This window comes from Saccopteryx bilineata, chromosome 2 (assembly GCF_036850765.1).
Source record: "Saccopteryx bilineata isolate mSacBil1 chromosome 2, mSacBil1_pri_phased_curated, whole genome shotgun sequence".
Classification (NCBI taxonomy): Eukaryota; Metazoa; Chordata; class Mammalia; order Chiroptera; family Emballonuridae; genus Saccopteryx; species Saccopteryx bilineata.
Window position 1 is genome coordinate 334,625,526 of NC_089491.1, and position 19,107 is coordinate 334,644,632.

General features: G+C 40.9%; 1 protein-coding gene across 3 annotated transcripts in view; it reads right to left on the minus strand.

The window, feature by feature from the left end:
- Window positions 1–3,797: 3,797 nt before the first annotated feature.
- CEP41 (centrosomal protein 41) overlaps window positions 3,798–19,107 on the minus strand; it is a 43,292-nt gene continuing 27,982 nt past the window's right edge. For 2 of the 3 annotated variants that reach the window (XM_066262311.1, XM_066262309.1), the window contains 8 exons: window positions 17,204–17,265; window positions 15,895–15,964; window positions 10,548–10,692; window positions 8,743–8,894; window positions 8,259–8,326; window positions 6,777–6,891; window positions 5,970–6,185; window positions 3,798–5,321 (listed from right to left, as the gene is read on the minus strand). In XM_066262311.1, coding sequence (XP_066118408.1) covers window positions 5,173–5,321; window positions 5,970–6,185; window positions 6,777–6,891; window positions 8,259–8,326; window positions 8,743–8,894; window positions 10,548–10,692; window positions 15,895–15,964; window positions 17,204–17,265 — 977 coding nt within the window. In that variant the 3' untranslated portion in view covers window positions 3,798–5,172. The remainder of the gene's footprint in view (window positions 5,322–5,969; window positions 6,186–6,776; window positions 6,892–8,258; window positions 8,327–8,742; window positions 8,895–10,547; window positions 10,693–15,894; window positions 15,965–17,203; window positions 17,266–19,107) is intronic. The other variant, XM_066262310.1, reaches the window with a different exon arrangement.

Genomic DNA, 19,107 nt, shown 5'->3' on the forward strand with positions numbered 1-19,107 from the left:
CAAGGGAGAGTGTGGCCGTGCCCACCCAAAGGGGGCAACACAGAGCCCAGCGGCTGATCAAACTTCCTCTGGAGCCACAATTCTTGAGGTGTGTTCTGGCTTCTCGGTGACTTAGGGCAAGTTGCTGCATTGCCACCAGACCCTCAGTCTCCTCACCTGAAAATGAGGGTGCCTACTCCGGAGGACTGCTCTGAGAATTAAATGAGTCAAAGTGTCAAACACAGGAAGCTGGAAACACTGCCTAACACATAGTAAGCTCTCCATCGATGTTTGCTAGTATAATTATCTGGACATCTTCAACATTTGAAACAAAAGAGAAAAAAATGACCCACTCTCAGATGGGGATGGTGTTGCAACCTGTATTTGGTGGATTCTGAAGGCTGCTTTCAGGCTGACAAGATCCTGGAAACAGCCCTAGCAGCTCTCTGGGTGGGTAATATACAAACCTGCAGAGGGTAATCTACAAACCTCAGGGCTGTGAATGCCTCTCCTACAAAAGCAGGACGCAGTGCAAGAGGACAAAAGCTAAAGAGCTTTCGAATGTCCAGTGTGACAGGCCAGCATTTAGTAGCCACCACAATGGTGGCTAAATCATACCCTAGACTTCAGTCTTTACACTTTTAATTCATTTAGTCACACATCCTTATTTTGGGCCACTGTCATACAGTCGGTGATTTTCACCCTCTAAGACAGGGGTCCCCAAACTACAGCTGGCGGGCCGCATGCGGCCCCCTGAGGCCATTTATCCGGCCCCCACCGCACTTCCGGAAGGGGCACCTCTTTCATTGGTGGTCAGTGAGAGGATGCATCTGCATCCTGTGCTCCTGGAGTACTGTATATGGCAGTGCCACAAACTGTGGGGTCACTCACGTACAGTACTACTTCCAGTGACACGGGATGCACCCGTCACGGCTCCGGAAGCGCGTCATATCACTTGTTACGGCTAGCAGTCACAAATATGGAACCGGACATTGACCATCTCATTAGCCAAAAGCAGGCCCGTAGTTCCCATTGAAATACCGGTCAGTTTGTTGATTTAAATTTACTTGTTCTTTATTTTAAATATTGTATTTGTTCCTGTTTTGTTTTTTTACTTCAAAATAAGATATGTGCAGTGTGCATAGGGATTTGTTCATAGTTTTTTTTTATAGTCTGGCCGTCCAACAGTCTGAGGGACAGTGAACTGACCCCCTGTATAAAAAGTTTGGGGACCCTTGGGCTCTAAGAGCTTAGAGTCAAAATAAAATTTCAAATAATTGAAAAAAAGAAAAAAACATAGTCTACCTGGGAATAGCATTTGACAAGCGAGCCCCGCTTGGTGCCTGGCGATGTTACACCCGCAGTAAGAATCTGCCCCTGCGTTTAGAACAAAGAGGATCAGCCTCAGAGGGGGACCGTCAGGATGGGGGTGAGAGCAACACAAGTTTGTCAACACACATAAAACCAGGTGCTGCATCCTGTTCAGTCAGAATTCAATGCCGAGAAATTTTCATTACGTATTTTGTACTGTAATTGACCTGTGTACCAATTTGAGGACACCACGGCAGACAATTTCAGTAATTGCTACAATTGTGGGTAAGTGTGTTCTGGAGGGACGTACTCTGAACACTTTAGAAGCACAGTGTTTGTTAATCACAAAAGTAATTGAACTGCATGTAAGCGTATCATCAAGCTCACATAATTAAAACAGATAAATTAGAATCTGTGTTTCTGATGTTACTTGGGGAAAAAAAAGTATGATGAGAGTTACATCTTGAAAAGAATTGTGAAGAAAATAAAAGCACATTAAAGGTGCTGAGAACATTCTGGAACCGGGGCAAGGAAAGGTTCTTAATGATTATCTTCAGGGCTAAGCAAGAAGGGGAGACGTGGGTTTAACTCCAGGTGGACAGAAATTAATTATCCCCCTTAAAAAAGTCAGATAGCATAAAAGACAGAATCTATAACCCATATATATAACATGACAGAAACCAAAACCAAACAAGAAAAATTACCTACATACTTCTTCCTAGCCTAGGACTCCAATTTCACTTCTATTCCATGAGGGAGTTAGAGAAAAGGTTTTTGTTTTGTTCTGTGGTCTTGGTGAGTAACAGAGTCTTGAGAATTTTTGTCTGGTCTTAATAACGCTGTAGGAGAAATCTCACACCAACTAATGAATGTTATTAGTTCTCTTTTAATTCTGATTTACACCAAGTCCAGGGTGATGGTGCTGGTTCTGATTTTTCCACACAAAGTAAAAAATAAAACAACTTTAAGGTCATTTGAATCATTCTTTACCTTTCAATGGATTAAACATGACATGATTATAGCCCAAGACGTTCTTTTGGTTTTCGAATGAGTGAAGTAACTTTTCCCTCCCTCCCCACTTCTTGTCTTCGTGCCTCTCCTCTTCCTTCCCTCCTTTGTTTCTTAAACATATACTCCATTAGGCCACTGAACGTATTATATGGATGGCGGTCATCACCACTACGCAGACGGGTTGAAGCTGTACATCGATAAAGCACCTTCCATTTAGGGGGTCCCAAGGCAAGGGCATCTCGTCAACCCCTGAAACACTGTCAAGAAAGCCCTGCTGTAAAGTGTGTAAGGAGGTGATTAGTCTCAACGTGAGCATCAAAGGAGACCCAGGTCTTCTGACTAGAGAGCAAAGGTCCCGTGCCTGAACTGGAACGATTTCCTGATTTATTTCTACAAAGAATATATACCTTCCTGGGAGATACAGCAGGAAGAGGTACTCTTTCAAATCACCCCCAGTCTCACGTGGCTCCCCCAAATCATCTCACCCCAGAAGAGAGAAGTTGGCAGATCTCAGCATATTAATAGCAAATAACAAAGTAATAACTATGTAATTTAATCTTCAACAATTATAATCGCACAAAGTATCACTGATCACTTAAATAATACTTGTCAGTTAATCTAAGGAAGAAACGAGCAAAGTCGAACATTCAGAGCAATACGTTGAGCATGTAACACCTCTGTGAGTGATATTTAACACTCATAGCAAAGAATCAGAACAGGTCTTTGAGTTGTTTAAAATACTTACTATGCACTACAGAGAAAGATACATAAATACACTCACTGACCAGATTGCTCAGCTACATGTATAACAATTCTAACAGGTTTGGCTAACCTGACTTTTCACATATATACAGTACTTTCTAACACTCAAGTGTTGTCTGATGATGGGGACACAGAATGGGAAGAAAGGGAACTACCGTTTACTCTCAAAACAGAATCGAGTGGGAAAATCTAAACCCCTGACTAGTCAACATTAAAACAGCATAACCAGAACTCTGTTACAGGGAAAACATTTTTCCCCCCTTAAAAATGTATAGGAGTAAAAAAAAAAAAACGGCTGAAAAATCTTGTCCAGGCGAGAGGAAAGTTGAGTGTGGAAAAATTTGCATTTTAAAAAATTTATGTTGTAAAGAAAATAAAAAAGCCAGAACATTTTGGCATTTAGCAAAAGGCTGAGCTGAATTCTCAGGCAATAAATTTATGGGGAAACATGACAGGCTCCTCATTAAAGTTCTGTGTACGTTGGCTGCATTTTATACAAGATTCTTGAATCTTGTGGAAAATTGGGCACGGCTTGACATCTGAACAATGTCGCTGGTTGGTTTGATTTCTAAAGCATCGGAAAATGTTGTACTTTGGAAATCAAGTAGAGAGGAATAAACACAGTAAAGGGGAACTGGGCCGAATCTGCAAGTTATTTTTCCATATGTCTCTATGAGATATTTATTACCTTCACTTCTCTTACAAGCACAACCCCCTGCGCTAGAAATACTGTCGTACTTTTCTTCTTCTTCTTCTTTTTTTTTTTTTGATGGCGAGAAAATAGTGCCGTTAAGGCAAATCTTACCCAGCAGTAGTAACCACCTAAGGATAGGCAATTTTCAGTTGGCTTTTCAGAAGCTGGTTGCCATGACAAAGAGCGCAATTTATTCCTCAGTTCCTTATCACAGCTTCAGATCACAGACCATAAAAATTAACAAGGTTCCTTTCCTTTTCCTGATGGTTTCTGAGCTCCTCGTCCTCACCTGAGGTCTTCTGGCTCCCCAATTAAACGGAATGAATGTCAGTCATCTAGCAACTCAATTAACGCTGATTCAAAATCCTGACCCAAACCAGAATCTATAATCACAACCTCCTAATCACAGCTTAGTCATGAGAATTGAAAAGTAAGCAGGAAATTGCACTAATTACTCAATTAGACTAATACTGTGTTTTAAGTAAGGGCTTAAGAGGCTGTCAGCTCTGAGAGAGGACCGTGGAATCGTGGCGGTGTCCTCACCTGTGTGCCCCCAGTGGCCCACCTGAGCTGATGTGTTCAAGTGGCCCTCATGTCTACCTGCGGTGGCTGGGCCCGCACTGGGGAATGGAAATTCATAGCTGAGCCTCCAGTGAGGGACAGCTCCAGGGGACGGCTCTCAGCAGCCCTGTATGATGGACGGGGACTTTCCGTGAGGCTCTGCCCTGGGCGAGGGCAGCTGAGCACCCTGCCATCACCGGTGCCAGCTCCAGGAAACCTCTAGTGAGGAGGAATGTTCCGGAAGTGTGACAGCTGCTCTACTGAATCTTAAAATTGAGCGACACTCGCAGGTACCAGCCTCCAAACTCACAACAGCACCCGTGTTGTGGGCTGGGAGGGGCACCTCAGCCAGCGGGCCCACACCTGGGGCTCTGGGGAGGCTGGAAGCCGAGAAGCACCGGCTCCCCCAGGACCAGCTCCTCAGGCTGCAAAGCTGACCTGGAGAACCTTCATGAGCACAAGAATGTGAGTGAAAGAGAACTGTTCGGGAAGAACACGCCAGATGTGACTGAAGGATTTACAAAACAACACGGACCGAGACCAAGCTGGACCTTAGGTGAAACATGGAAAACCCCCCAAGCCCAAAATGAGACTCTTCTCCACTCAGTGTCGGAGGCTTAAACATTCCGTAGGAACAGGGAGGACACTGGAGCTGGCTCTGCCTCTGGTTTGGGTACACGCCCTTCCCGAGCTGGACGAGGGCGGGGAGCGGAGACAGGAAGAGGGCAGGGGGCCTAGCACACGTGTCGTGGTCTTTCCTCTGCAGCAGCTTCTGAAAATGACCAACTGGGGAGCTGCTCAGGGGTTCCAAAAGGAGAGAAAACATTTATTGGACTGAGACGGACAAAGAGTCTTTACTTCCAGGGTTTGCTTTGCAGGTGGCTGCTGCCTTGCGAGCGGGGGTTCAGGTGGCTGGTTGGGCCCCCAGTGGGCAGGTTCTGACTGCTGCGGGCGCCTGGAACCTTCAAGTCTCTTCCGGAGGCATTAGCTGGGCTCAGGCGGCCTGGAGGGGGCAGAGAGCAGAGCTGCAGGAATGATCCCAGGGACAACTTGCCAAGTGCACTTTTAGGCTAATGAAGTCTTAGGCTACAACCACTTTTAAGCTCAAAAGTCCTATTCAACATTTTCTTAAGGCTAACACCTCCTCTTTATCCTTGAGATCAACTTAACAGTGGGGAAAAGGGCAGGGAGGAAAGGAACTCCAGACAGCTTTTCTTTCTCCTCTCCATTGTTCCCAACCAGCCTAGCCTGTCCCCCCTTCCTTCCTGGTAGAGAAGGGGGAGGGAGAGATCAGAGGACAGCACAGAAGACATCGTGTGCAAAGAAAAGGCCAGACGTGGTTGAAATGTGCCTAGAAGCAACAGAAGGAAATGAAGACTTCCCAAGAAAGAATCTGAGGCCTTAGCTTAGCCTCTCAACTCTGCCTGACATAAACACTTTGATAAATTCTCTTTTCTTCTAAGACTGTGCACGAGGCCTAATTCTTGCCACAAGCTAGGATCACCTCCCTTGCACTCCCTCCCCCACCAATATTTTAAGACTGAATATATTCTAAGAGATCAAACAAATTTTCATAGGATGAAGTGATGTTCAAAACTACAAATCTCAGGTCCTGCAGAAGACATTATCTCTAACGGTCAGAACATCTTACTGGGATTATCTGTAGGCCCCTGCTCCTCTTCCAGGTAATATTCTATCTTTTTGAGGTCTTCCAGGGTAAATCTCCACTTATTTTCCGCTGGTAGGGGTGGTGCTTTGGGGCTGGATCGTTTCCGGGCAGAACCAGGAGGGAGGGCTTGCTGGCAAGAGGCCGGCAGGGAACCCGTGATCAGTCCTTCCGGGAACTTCTGAGCTAAGACTTTCAGACCTAGGTGTGGAAGATTGTCAGAATAAGGCAACATGCACGTTGGGAGGCCAATATGAGGACGTGACAGCTTTCTGAAGTGCTTCCCTATTAAGTAAATCACACCAGAAAAATGTCACTTTTTTTTATGTGGGATTCTGAGAATTCCACCAGAAAACCCTTTTGCTTAAGTCTTCAGCATCAAGGCGTCTTTACAGAGCCCTGATACGATGTCAGCATTTCAAAAATTTAGAACATGTGCTGATAAAAGCTAACCAGAGTATCACAGGCCTCCGCCTCCTTTCAGCAGGCTGTGGTTCACTCTTTCCAAACACAGGCCGACCTCGTTTTATTGCGCCACGCCTCACTGCGCATGTCAGTTTTTTGTTTTGTTTTTTTTTACAAATTGAAGGCAAGACCCTCCACCAGCAAAAAAAAGATCATGCTTCGCTTTACTGTAATCCTTGCTTTGCGGGGGAGGTCTGCAGCATCTCCGCGGTGCACCTACACTAAATTCTGACTGCTCCCAAGGAAAAAGGTGATGGAGTAGAGCTGAAGGATTGTGACTCCAGATACTGGTCGTTCAGATCCTAGGCACAATAGAGCCCCGCTCACCTCCGGAAAGCATGAAGAGGTTTTCAAATCCCCGCTCGCACATGGTGGTGGCCGCCTGGCTGGCCAGCCTCTCGTCGTCGTCATACAGAATGATGATCTTGCCGTGGGCATTTTTCTAAGAGTTAGATGAGTTAAGGTTCAACCACACTGACTTAGGGCTCCTAGACTATAAGAAACCCCCAAGGAACAAGGAGCTGTTCAAGTTTCCCCTTTCTGAGCCCAGGGGAACATCAGACAAACCCTCTCGTTACCCATCACAACAACAGGAGCTAAGTTTCTTCTTGTTGTGGGAACCACACAGACTGGTGTTCTTTTCCTTTATAAATGAACATTACTGTGGTCCGAGACAGCACCAGGTACATACACCCTGTCCACGCTTTAGTTCTGTTATCATCACCACCCTGGGAAGTACGTACTACAAGCTCCATTTTACAAGCAGGGAAATAGAAAAACTTTTAAGTCCAATGTGTTCTAGTGTAGCCTTGTTTATAATAGTAAAAAAGGAATCATCTAAAACAGTGGTCCCCAACCCCCGGGCCGCAGACTGGTACCGGTCCGTGAGCCATTTGGTACCAGTCTTCAGAGAAAGAATAAATAACTTACATCATTTCCATTTTATTTATATTTAAGTCTGAACGATGTTTGTTTTTAAAAAATGACCAGATTCCCTCTGTTACATCTGTATAAAACTCACTCTTGACACCTGTCTCGGTCATGTGATACATTTATCTGTCCCACCCTAAAGGCCGGTCCGTGAAAATATTTTCTGACATTAAACCAGTCCGTGGCCCAAAAAAGGTTGGGGACCACTGATCTAAAAGTACGATAGAAAGGAAAGACTGAGTAAATTATAGTAAATCTGAAGATACTTACACTGCATCAAAATGGAGTTTATAAAGAGAGCGTGTGTTAACGTGGGAAATTACATTGTAATATTAACTGGGGAGAAGCAAGATACTAAATTATACATACAGTATAATTTCTACTTTGTTAAAAAGAGCTGTTCAAATGGGTGATTATGGAAGATTTCTATCCTTTCTTACGTATTATGGTATTTAAATCATTTTCTATTTGTATAATATTTATGAGCAAAAAAAAAAAACTTAAAGAAGAAAAAATTAAAATGGAAGAACATTTACTTTGTACATTTTACTTGGGAAAGCTTTCTGGGGGAAAGAAGTCTCAGCACTAACTTCAGCATGGCGTGTTGACGAGCAGAATGCATCATCACACAGGACTGACTCCTAATGGACCAGAACCCTTAACCTGATGTCCTCTGGCCTGGATAGCCTGGCTCAGGGGCATCTGCCATTGTAATTGGCCTTAGTCACAGCGAGAAACCCCAATTCTAAAATATGCAGAGTGAGCTAATTATTATCAAATGTCCTTCAGAGTTTTCTTACTAGGATCACGATTCATGATTAAGTTTGATTCTTACAATCCTCATTATCACCCCACTCCTTAAAATGCAGCAAAGGATACGTATTCAAGAATATCATTTGAATAAGGGTTCATTGTTCTAGACAGAGTTGCAATTGGGTAACTGTAAGCTGCAAAGAGAGGAAAATTAGGACGTTTGTAGCTCTTCTAGTACAACTTGGCCCCGATCCCTATCTCCAGTTGGTTTAAAGTCTAACCAAAAGTTAAGAGAAATATTATTTTCGGAATCCGCAAGCCATAAACCTAAATACTTTTGTGAAAGAAAAGAAACAGGACACTCGAAACAAAATGGGAAGCTTCCCTGGACTGTTTTTGACATTTAGCACTGGGCCCCTGAGCTATCGGAGAATGTCACCAGCCTATCTCCGAGCGTTAGGGCGAAGCCAACTCCCAGGCTCCCACAATGGCTCGGGCTAATACGTATATGGTTCCTTAACTGCTGGCCAGGGGATGTGGTTCAGGCTGTGAAACGCCAGAACAGGCTCCATCCCAGGCGGAGCACCACTGTCAGTGGCCTCTCTCTTACCTCCGACAATGTGGCACTGCTGGTAAGAGTCTCTATCGCGCACATCTAGCAGCAGGAAGGGGCAGTCGGGATAAGGCTTGTCTTTGGCGTTGGGCTCTGCTTTCTTCACAAGCCCTTTGTCTAGATCCAGCTCCCCAACACCGCTGATGACGCTGCAAGGGGGGAAAAGTAGGTCAGCAGATACTAGTCAGGGGTTGGCGGCTGAAAGGTCAAACGTGTTTCTTCAGAATAGTGAGAGAGTGCACAGTGTTGTTTCAAAAGACGCTTCCACAAAAAAGGAGAATGGGTCTAGTGTCTTGGTTCTGCCTCTGAATACAAGGCCCTATGGATTCCTCGTCTATCTCACTGGGCCCCAAGAAGGGATCCACAGGTCCATACATACCTTCAGACAATGTACGTTAGCTCATTAGCATGGCTGGGGGAGTAGAAACTGTGGGCGCATGCCGCCTCCAGCAACCAGGGCAGAGTTCAGAGAAAGAAAGAGGCGAATGATTAATCCAATGGACTTTCGAGAGGTACAAGAGAGCACAGGGGCCAAGGAGAGAATAAGGTTGACAGCGCAGGAAAAATGAAGGCGCTTCTGTGTGTGCTGTGTGTAACAAAATAGCAACAGCGCTTTAATAGATTCCTATAGTGACCTATCCAGAATGGGCTCTGAACCTTAACATTTTCAGTAGTTCTCTGTACTTGCTTCCATTATTACAGGTTACAGTGTTGAGGTGGAAGAGGTTTTTAGATTTGGTGACATTCATATAATCAGACACAGGAAAAGCTGGATTAAAATGAAGATGTTCACCTGACAGTTCTATTCCTAAGGTTATAAAATCACTAAACTTCATCGCCATATTAACATCATAGGCAAAATGTGGGTAAAACACAAATGAAAGGAATGAGAAGAGTAGGTGTTAGGAACAAAATGGCAGGTAGTGAAATGTCTCTATTAGAGGATTACTTTCCTAGGCAAGTATGAAGATACATACGCCAACCCACAGATTGGCATGTAGTATATAGCTTCTCTCCCATCATGCAAATCAAATTCTGCATTTAAATCTCATGGACACTATAATGATGTCACATAGGGCATATTTTGTTGAATCAAAGGAGAAGAAACTCGATCCTAAATGCAAGTCTCATTGGCCTACTGTCTTGTTCTGAATTGCAACTTAAGAGTCCGTGCAGAAAGGTCGTTATAAAAATCCTAACAGTGGTATGGATGATAGCAATTCTTTCTCTAGCTGAACTAAGGAATGGGTGTGTGCCGAAAATTAGCACTGCATTATAATCGACAGTTAGTACGTGTGAGAAAGCGCTGAGCCACAGTGTACAGAAGGCGTGCGAGCGCGTGCAGCCTGAGATCCACACCGAGGGCTGCCCGCGGCTTCCCGGCACCTGTTTACGGTGGGAGCACCGTGTGTGGCGCTCTGTTTCGCCTTCGACTCTAGTTAGGGTAATCACGAGCTGCAGCAGACAGAAAAGGCAGAGAAAAGCAGGCTCTCTGAGTCAAAAAACAGGCATTGTAACGCAAGGCCTTAAGAACAAACGTGTGTACAGGAAGGCTGAGAAGAATGGAAATGAGGAGTGAAAATGAATGCCCTTTCTATCAGTGGATTTTCACAAGAACCAATGGAGAATGCTGTGAAAAGAGTCAGGAGGAGGCATTTACATAAAGAGAGAGCAGAAGGCTGGGTGAAAACGTGGGGCTTCACCGTTGCCAATCTGTTCATAAGGTAATTAAGTCCCCGAAACCGCTGTTGAGACTAATCTGAAGGTAAGACACAGTGACTGCGTGAGTTCGATAGGCTCACCTCTGAAGGGTGGAGCGGCTGGAGTCCCCGGCTCCCACGCTGTTTAGGAACTGGACAGGGCTGGGCGACTGCTCACCAGGGCTCCCCTTCCCGTTGGTCCTGCCAGTGACTTCAGCATCGGGGTCTGAAGTTGCAGAATCATTATCTAAGATTTGCAAATGAGTAAAGAAGGCACATTTAACTGTAGAATTTGCAATTTCCTGTTGGGCAGTGCTATTGAAATTAGGTCAAGGAAAGGAACTCACTTGTCACCTTACTTAAATTGTTCTATAAATTCTAGCAAATAGGTTCTCAAAATGTCGTCTGTGGACCCCAGGAGTCCCCAAGGCCCTTTCAGGGGATCTGCAAGGTAAAAAAGCTGTTTCCATAATAACACTAAGATGTTATCTGTCTTTTTTACTGTGTTGCCATTTGCCCTGATGGTGCAAATGAAACGGTGGATAAAACTGCTAGCGCCTTTTCAAGAACTAGGGCTGTGGCCTCAAGTTTCATGAGTAATCATTCTATTCTCATCAGTCGGGCAATCACAGCGAATATGGCTGTCTCACACACAAAAAAAACCCTGATGACGCAGACATAATAATTTTATTAAATCTCACCCTTAAGTATTCACCTTTTTAATATTCTGTGTGGTGGCATGGGGAATTGTGTACGGTCAGTTTGCTATGTACCATGGCTGTCTCAAGGAAAAGCATTTAGTGTGATTATTGCTGCTTTTCCATGAACACCATTTTTACTTGGAAGGAAAACTGAGAAAAACAGTGGTTACTTAGATGTGTGCATTTGGCAGACATTTTCCTCAAAAATGACCTAAGTGAAAAGTGAACTTGCCATTTCAAGCAAAACTGATGCATTTGTTGCAATGATTACATTTTGAACAAAAATCATCATTTTGGCAACTGTGTGTCATCAGCTTGACTGTTTCCACACACTTAATGCCTTTTCTGATAAGGTAGGCAGTGAGATTGATACTTGTGATTTTTTTGATACTATGTAATGACATTTGTCAACATTTGTAAGATCATAATAACTCAGTGAACCAATAATTTTCACATGACTAATTCACGTTATAAAATCATACATGGATAAAAGGTCCATTCAAAACGCAAGCCAGACCAATGGGTTTTTCAAGTGATAGAGGATAAAAAGTTCATTAATATGGTTTCAGATTCCACATTAAAAGTAACCTTCAGGAAACTACCAGTTGTCAGGTTTCGGTGCCGTATCAAAGAAAAATACCCACAATAACTGAAAGGGCTATTAACCCCTCCACCCTTTTCTTCTTATACTTCAACTCAAAGAGCATACCACAACACAATGAACACGGTTGACAGGAGTATCAGCTGTCTTCTATTAAATCAGAGATTAATGAGATTTACAGAAAAAGTAAGACAAATCCGTTCTCAGCACATTTTTTTTTTGTTTTAGAACTATAGCTAGTTTGCATTAAAATGTTTTATTTATATTTGTTATTTTTATGTGAAATAATAAGCAAATATTTTAAGTTCTCAGTTAAAAATTTTAATAGCTTAAATATTAATAGGTATAATTTACATAAATGCAAACTTTGAGGTCCTCAATAATTTTTATAGTGTAGAGGGAGACTGATGTCAAAAAGTTTGAGAATTTGCTGTTCTACCCAGTCTAATTAGAGAATAAATAGAAATGAGATCTTAATTTGCATATGATATAATATACAGAGAAACTTCATGAAAATCCTATAAGAATAAAGGCAAATAAATATGTGGTTACATAATAAAAAAATACTAACAAAGAAATTATTTTTCCTATATACCAATTAGAAAATAATATGAAGATCTCATTTACGGATATACAATACACTCTCCTAGGAAATAAACTTAATAAGATATGTATGGGTCCTATTAAAAAGTCCTTTCTAGGTCTTATAAACATTTCCCGGAGGGATATTACAGATCTGGGTGAAGAGAGTGACATACCTTGCAAATTCCTGACTGGGTGACTAAAAGTTAAATGATGCTAATTATTTCCAGATTTAATTTAATTTTTAGCTTTCATACAAATCCCAGTGGGATTAAAATAGCTTAAAAGGATTTTAACTATAAGAGCAAAAAATACAATAATAATTATACATACATATATAAAAATCTGGAGAACCCAACTCATCAAATAGTAGCATATTGAAAAGTAAATGATCAAAACAATGCAGAATTACAAGCAGAACAGAATACAATAGAGAACACAGAAACAAACCCTAGAATATATAAACAAAAAGTGAATATACGTTAAAGGTAGTATCACAAATCATTCTGATGAAGGGAGAAGTGCTAAATAAATGGTGTTGGAATCTAGAAAAATCAAATTTAGATAACCCCTTCATATCCTACACCAAAATATATAACAGATGGGATGATATTTAAGAAACAAACAAGCAAGCTAACAGAAGAAAATAGAATTTATCTTATTTTAGAATTTATGAGGCTAAAGCAATAAAACAAAACATGAAAGTCTGATAGATCTAATCATATAAAAATGCAAACCTCATATATGGCAAAAACCAACACAAAGAAGATCAAAAGGTGAATAACAAATTAGGAAAAATATACCTGTAACATATAAAGATGAGAAAAGGTTAGTTAGAGCTTTACAAAAACATTAACTAACTCTCTACCAGAGAAAAGACCACGTGTACAAGGGAGAAATGCAAACAAGATAAATTAATGTGGAAAGGAAGCCGCCTTCTGATTCCAGACCCACTGCCCCCGGGCCTCTTCCCCCAGGGAACCAGCTTCACATATTTCTGTCTCCTTCCAGAAACCAAACAACTACATACTTTTGCATATATTTTATTTCCTCCCCCTTTTCCCGTCCAGGAGAATGCCATTCATACTGCTCTGCACTTTGGTTTTTGTTTTGCTGTTTTATTTTTACTTTACAATACAGCTTAGAATTTGTTCCAAATCATCATGTAAAGATTTTTCTCATTTATTTCCAAGGCTGTATTGGTTTCCGAAGTAAAAAGGTACCACGAGGATGTAGCGCTTTCATAAATCAGTAAGGAAAAGATGAACATTCCACTGGAAAAAAATGAGAAAGGATCTGTAATGTCCTCAAAAGAAGAAATACATCTGAGCAATAAACACACACACACACAGCTCATTCTCAAAAACATTAAAAATAAAGCTATTACATACCATTCTTCCAGCTCTCAGACTGGCAAATATTTACAAAAATGATCATTATTCGGCATGTCCTCTCATTCACTCAGCGGGAAGGCAGAGGGGTAGGACCACTCAGGAGTGAACATGGAATCAGCACTGAGCATCTCAGAATGGTTCTCCCCTTTGTCCACCTGCAGCGATCCAGCTTCAGGAAATTACCAACGCCACGCTAACACTTATGTATTCACACTGCAGCACTATTTTATAAAAGCGAAAAATTAGAGAAACTGTAATGCCCCAGCAATAGGGGGATAATTAGATAAATTATGGTACGTCCAAAGGACAGACATTATATGACTACACAACCTTTACACCGAAGCTTTGGAAATCTGTTTAATGACAAAGGAAAGTGTGCATGATAAAATGCTAATTGAAAACAGCAGAATACAAAATTATGTACAAAGAGTACAGACTTGGGTGGGAGTTTGAGACGGGGAAAACAGACCAAAATGTTAACAGGGATTATTAGTTATTTTAATTTTCTTCTTTATATATATTTTTGCAGTTTCCTAATTTTCTAAAAACATACTTTTAAGTCAGGAAAAAAAAAAATAAACACTATAAAAGGGGATTTTGTAATACTTTAAAGGTAGCCAATATGCAAACAGATACAATCTGTTCTACAGGCATTCCTGAGTGAGTTGTTATTCTGTGTAGAGCACTAGAAAAACACTAATATTACTCACACATTATGGTGTCCTATTTTACAAGAGCCTATTTTGCTGTGCAAATCCATCTCAGAAAAGAAAATTGCATGTGCCCATATGTCCTGGTGCTGCAATCTTTCTAATAAATGTAAAGATCCAATCCAGGTACTTATATAACCAGGTTAAAATAGGGAGTATTTGTATGAAGAGACTCAATTATCTCTGTTACAAAGAGCCCTTCTTTCTCTGCTGTGTGAGAGGCATCTGTCAAAGATACTGTGTGAGAGGCATCTGTCAAAGATAAATTCCTGGCTTTTTCAGATTCTCTTTATCCTCGCTAACAAAAACAAGCCCAGGGAAATGACAGTTCTGTTGCACAAACCCACTGTTCAGACTTCCTGAGAAACTTGTCTTGAAATCAGAAGTCAAATTCCTGGCCTACATCAACCTTAACAAAACACATTCCTTTCAATAAACAGCTACACATTGATTGGTGAGTACTTCAGGATGAAATAAAGACCTTAACTCTGTATTCCTTTCATGAGCATACAACTAAGAGGTTTTATGTCGACTCGATATTTAAGAAAGGACGCCTGGAGTCTACCTATCTCTGTGGCCTTATCTCCTACCAGGCACCTAGCCTTCCCTCGGACCACAGCCAGAGTGAATTACACAATTCCCCAGACACGCTGGGAGCTCTCTCCCCTCCGTGCCTCAGCTTGGGCTGCTTCTCAGCCAGCAACGGCCTCACCCATCAGGTCTAGTTCAAAAGCCTACAGAAAGCCTACCTGTTTTACTTGTTTTCTAACTGGAAATTACCATCCCTTCCTTGGAACTCCCACAGCAAAGACTCTGGTTGCTATGGAGACACACAGAGTTGTACCTTTGGTCCACTCCTTACTGTTCAGCAAGTTACTAAACCTCTGGGCTTGGACTTCTCGTCCGTAAAGTGTACCTGCCTTCCAGAGTTTCTGAGAAAATTAAATCAGAGCTCTCATGTGGAGTACCTAGCGATATACATAGATTCAACAGATGATTGCTTCCATTCAGAATTTCTGCCATGTTAGTGATTTTGTGTTTCTGTTATCGTTCTCCTCACCCAACATACACATGAGCAGGTAGATGCACACACGTGACGACAAACTCCACGTATGTGGAGCTATGTATTTTTTATTCCTCTTTGCAGTCTCATAGCACCAATTCTGTGGCCTGTGCAAACATAGACAACACTAAAAATATTTGTTGAAAAAAAGTCATTAGTATATTAAACACATGTAAAACACTTAAAACTACAAATGCTAGAGCCAGGAACCCAGATGGCTTTTTTAAAGAAATGAGAAGAATTAACAATTAAAGCACCAGAGAGCATTTCTCAGAGAGTAAGTCTAATCACAAATAGACAGATCAAAGCCCCGCATCCCTGGGAACACAGCAGCAGAGGGCGAGGACTTCAGTCAAATGGTCAACCCCTGATGTGCAGGCGTCCTCAACGCTCATTACCTTCTAGCCTTTGAATCTCCTCAGCTGTCACCTCCAGTGTTTGATCAGACAAGGAAGCAACTTGGATGACCTGAGAGCAAAAAAGAATGCAATGTGTAGATGTATGTATGTTTGTTTGTCTTTAAACAGAGGCAACCCTGTCTTTTACAAAAGACAGAGAACATCAAAGATCTCTTGTCTTAAGAAACTGTCAGGGTCCTCGGCTAGAGACTAAATCTCAGGTCTCCTCACTTTGGGAGTGGTAACTGCAGTACAGATGATCAGCCCAGGAGAAAAAGGGTCATTTAAAACATCACACACAATAAACTTAAAAGGCCAAAAGGATAATTTAGGACAAGAAACATGAATAAGAGTCTAAAACTGGATCCATATATATTCTAGCCCTAACATAACAGGTTATTTCTTGAAAATGCAATACTTACAATAACAGAATTGTATCAGCAATTCTTCATGCAAGGAAGAAATAAATGTAATTATGAGTATATTGATTATAACACTGTATACCTACATATAGGTTTTTAAAGCACTTTTTTTTACAACCTAGCTTATAAAACCCAAGATTCATCATTTTTTTTTCCAAGATTCATCTTGAGTTACATCAATGGAACTCTTGTTTGGGGGCCACAAAGACACTTGGTCCATAATTTTCAAATGAAAGAAGGAAGGGACTTTCCCAGAGTAACAAAATAGCACAAGAAAGAAAAAAAAAGAAAAAAAGAACTCAGTCATTGAAGGGAGATCAGTTGGTTAGAACACTGTCCTGAGATGCCAAGGTTGTGGATTCAATCCCCAGTCAGGGTACATACAAGAATCAACCAATGAATGCATAAATAAGTGGTATAATTAAAAAAAAAGTGGTATAATAAATTGATGTTTCTTTGTCTATCTCTCCCCCACCTTCCTTTCTCTCTAAAATCAATAAAAAAAATTTTATAAAAAGGAGATCATCTAGTTTACACAGAGAAAAATGTCCCAACAACCCAGAGTCCAGAACTCTAGATTCTAAATATTAAATTAAACGGACAAGGAAAAAATACAAAACAAGTCCTGAACCACAGATTTGATGATTTAAAAGTAGAATGCATATCTCTTTTACTTACTAAAATTCTTATCAAAGAAAAGACAAAAATTTCACACTATCCTTGAGTGAATATACACTCCATGTACCGATTAATTATCTCATAGGTGAACTAGAGAGAAGCAGAAAAAACCCCTCCAGAAGTATTACCTAGAGTCTAATTCAGAGATACTCACATAAAGCAGCACAAATTGGACAGTATTAACTCCAATGGAAGATCATTCAACTTACCAGCTGGGCAAAGGTGGTAACTTTCAGTCTCTTGAAAAGCTCATCTTTTTTGTATCTATAATCTGAAAAGAAGGATAGGACAAATATTTTCCTAGGTTTATTTTGCTTTCTTAGAGGTATTCATTCTTTCTAATCATTAAGTGATATGGTATATTTTCCAAATTATTTAAATGCATTACCTCATTTGAACCTCATGATATCTTCAAAATTAAAAGTGGCTGGTCTTACATCATCTCTTCAGTTTTCCCCTTTGCTTTGGCCAGTAGAAATCCTATAGTTGAATATACTATAAGCCGCCTCTGTTCCTATGGACTTTATTCCTTGCCTTTATTTTATTAGTCTACCATTTTCCTTTGACTATGCCACCTCTACTTTGACTGTATTGTACCACATTTTTGTAAGCTACTTTACATGCTTTTCTGAACAAAGCAGGACAAAAATGACTGCATTTTATAAACAGGGACAAGAAGCTCAGGTTGAGCTGCCCCAGGTCAAACAACTGGAGAGATATATTTACACCCCACTATTCCAGCTTGCCCTGAGAAGAGAACAATTACATTCCTGCGGTCACAAACTGTGCTAATGACAAGGGACAGTAATTTTCTTCCCCCTGGGCACAAAGTTATGACTGGTCATGACAATCTTTTGTGTCAGTTTCTCCTCAATTCTACTTTAATAAGAAGCAACCTATTCAGTTTTGCAAGATGAGAAAGTTCTGGAGGGCTATTGTACAACAATGCGAATATACTTAACATTACTGAATCATACACTTAAAATGGTTAAGATAGTAAATTTTATGATATGTGTTTAAATCAACCTAAAATGTCAATATCTATTCAGTGCTATCTTTACAGTTCTGAGACCTAATTCCAATGAGGATACTTCTGCAATTCTTGGTGTTAATAATTCTTCATATCACATGAAACAGCTTTTTAAATATTTTGGTCAATCTCACTTTATCTAACCCTTGTCCCATAGAGGCATGTTAAAAGTGAGCTTCCTTATATTTTTCTGAAAATGATAGCCAATTTTGAAGTTTTCAGCACTGAACTCCCTCCCACGCTTACCCTTTACTCTTCCTCTAGGTTTTTATATTGGAGCCCATGACTCCTTACACACTGTTTCATGATTTCAGAATCACTAAAGGTAAGCCGAATAATTACTATGGCCTTCACAACATAAGTGTCTCGTAAGCTAATATTCCTAGCAACAAAGGAAAGGATTAAGGTATTTAAGACTGTTTATCTGGTGTACTAATCATTTCCATGAATTTTCCAAAAACCAGCACAAATCAGATAGTTATTTTGGAAGATAATTCTTGCTTGATTTACCAAACACCTTATGACTCAGAGTCAGGAAATTATATTACCTTAGAAACTAGCATTTGTAAAATATAACAAGACTCTTACAGGGATTTAAAGCTTCTCTGTTCTAAAATTCGGCTAATAACTGACCATTACGTCTAGAAAATTCTTAGAACAGCTCCTTCTGGCTACAACAAGGTAACAAACCTAGATGCAAAGAAGCTTCTAAATCCCCCAGGATGCAGACCCGAGTAGGCTGAGTATAAGCTAGTAAAATAAAGTGCAATCAAATAACTTAAGTATTCCCCTCAAGTTCCACCAACCTCTCCACCAAGTCATTTATTTAAATCAAAATGGCAATAAATCAGCCAATGAAACCAGTCAATAGCTTTCAACTAGTTTGCACGGTGCCATTTATCCATTGATATTCCTTTGGTATAGTTGCATAGTCTGAAATACTTCGCCAATTATTCACATCCTAAGTACAAAATGTACACACCAAAACCCCCTTTAACTAAGTAGAAATTACTTCAGACAAAAAACCCAGCTCTGCTATGTTCTAATGATTGACATCTCTAGTGTCATCTCACAAGCACTAGA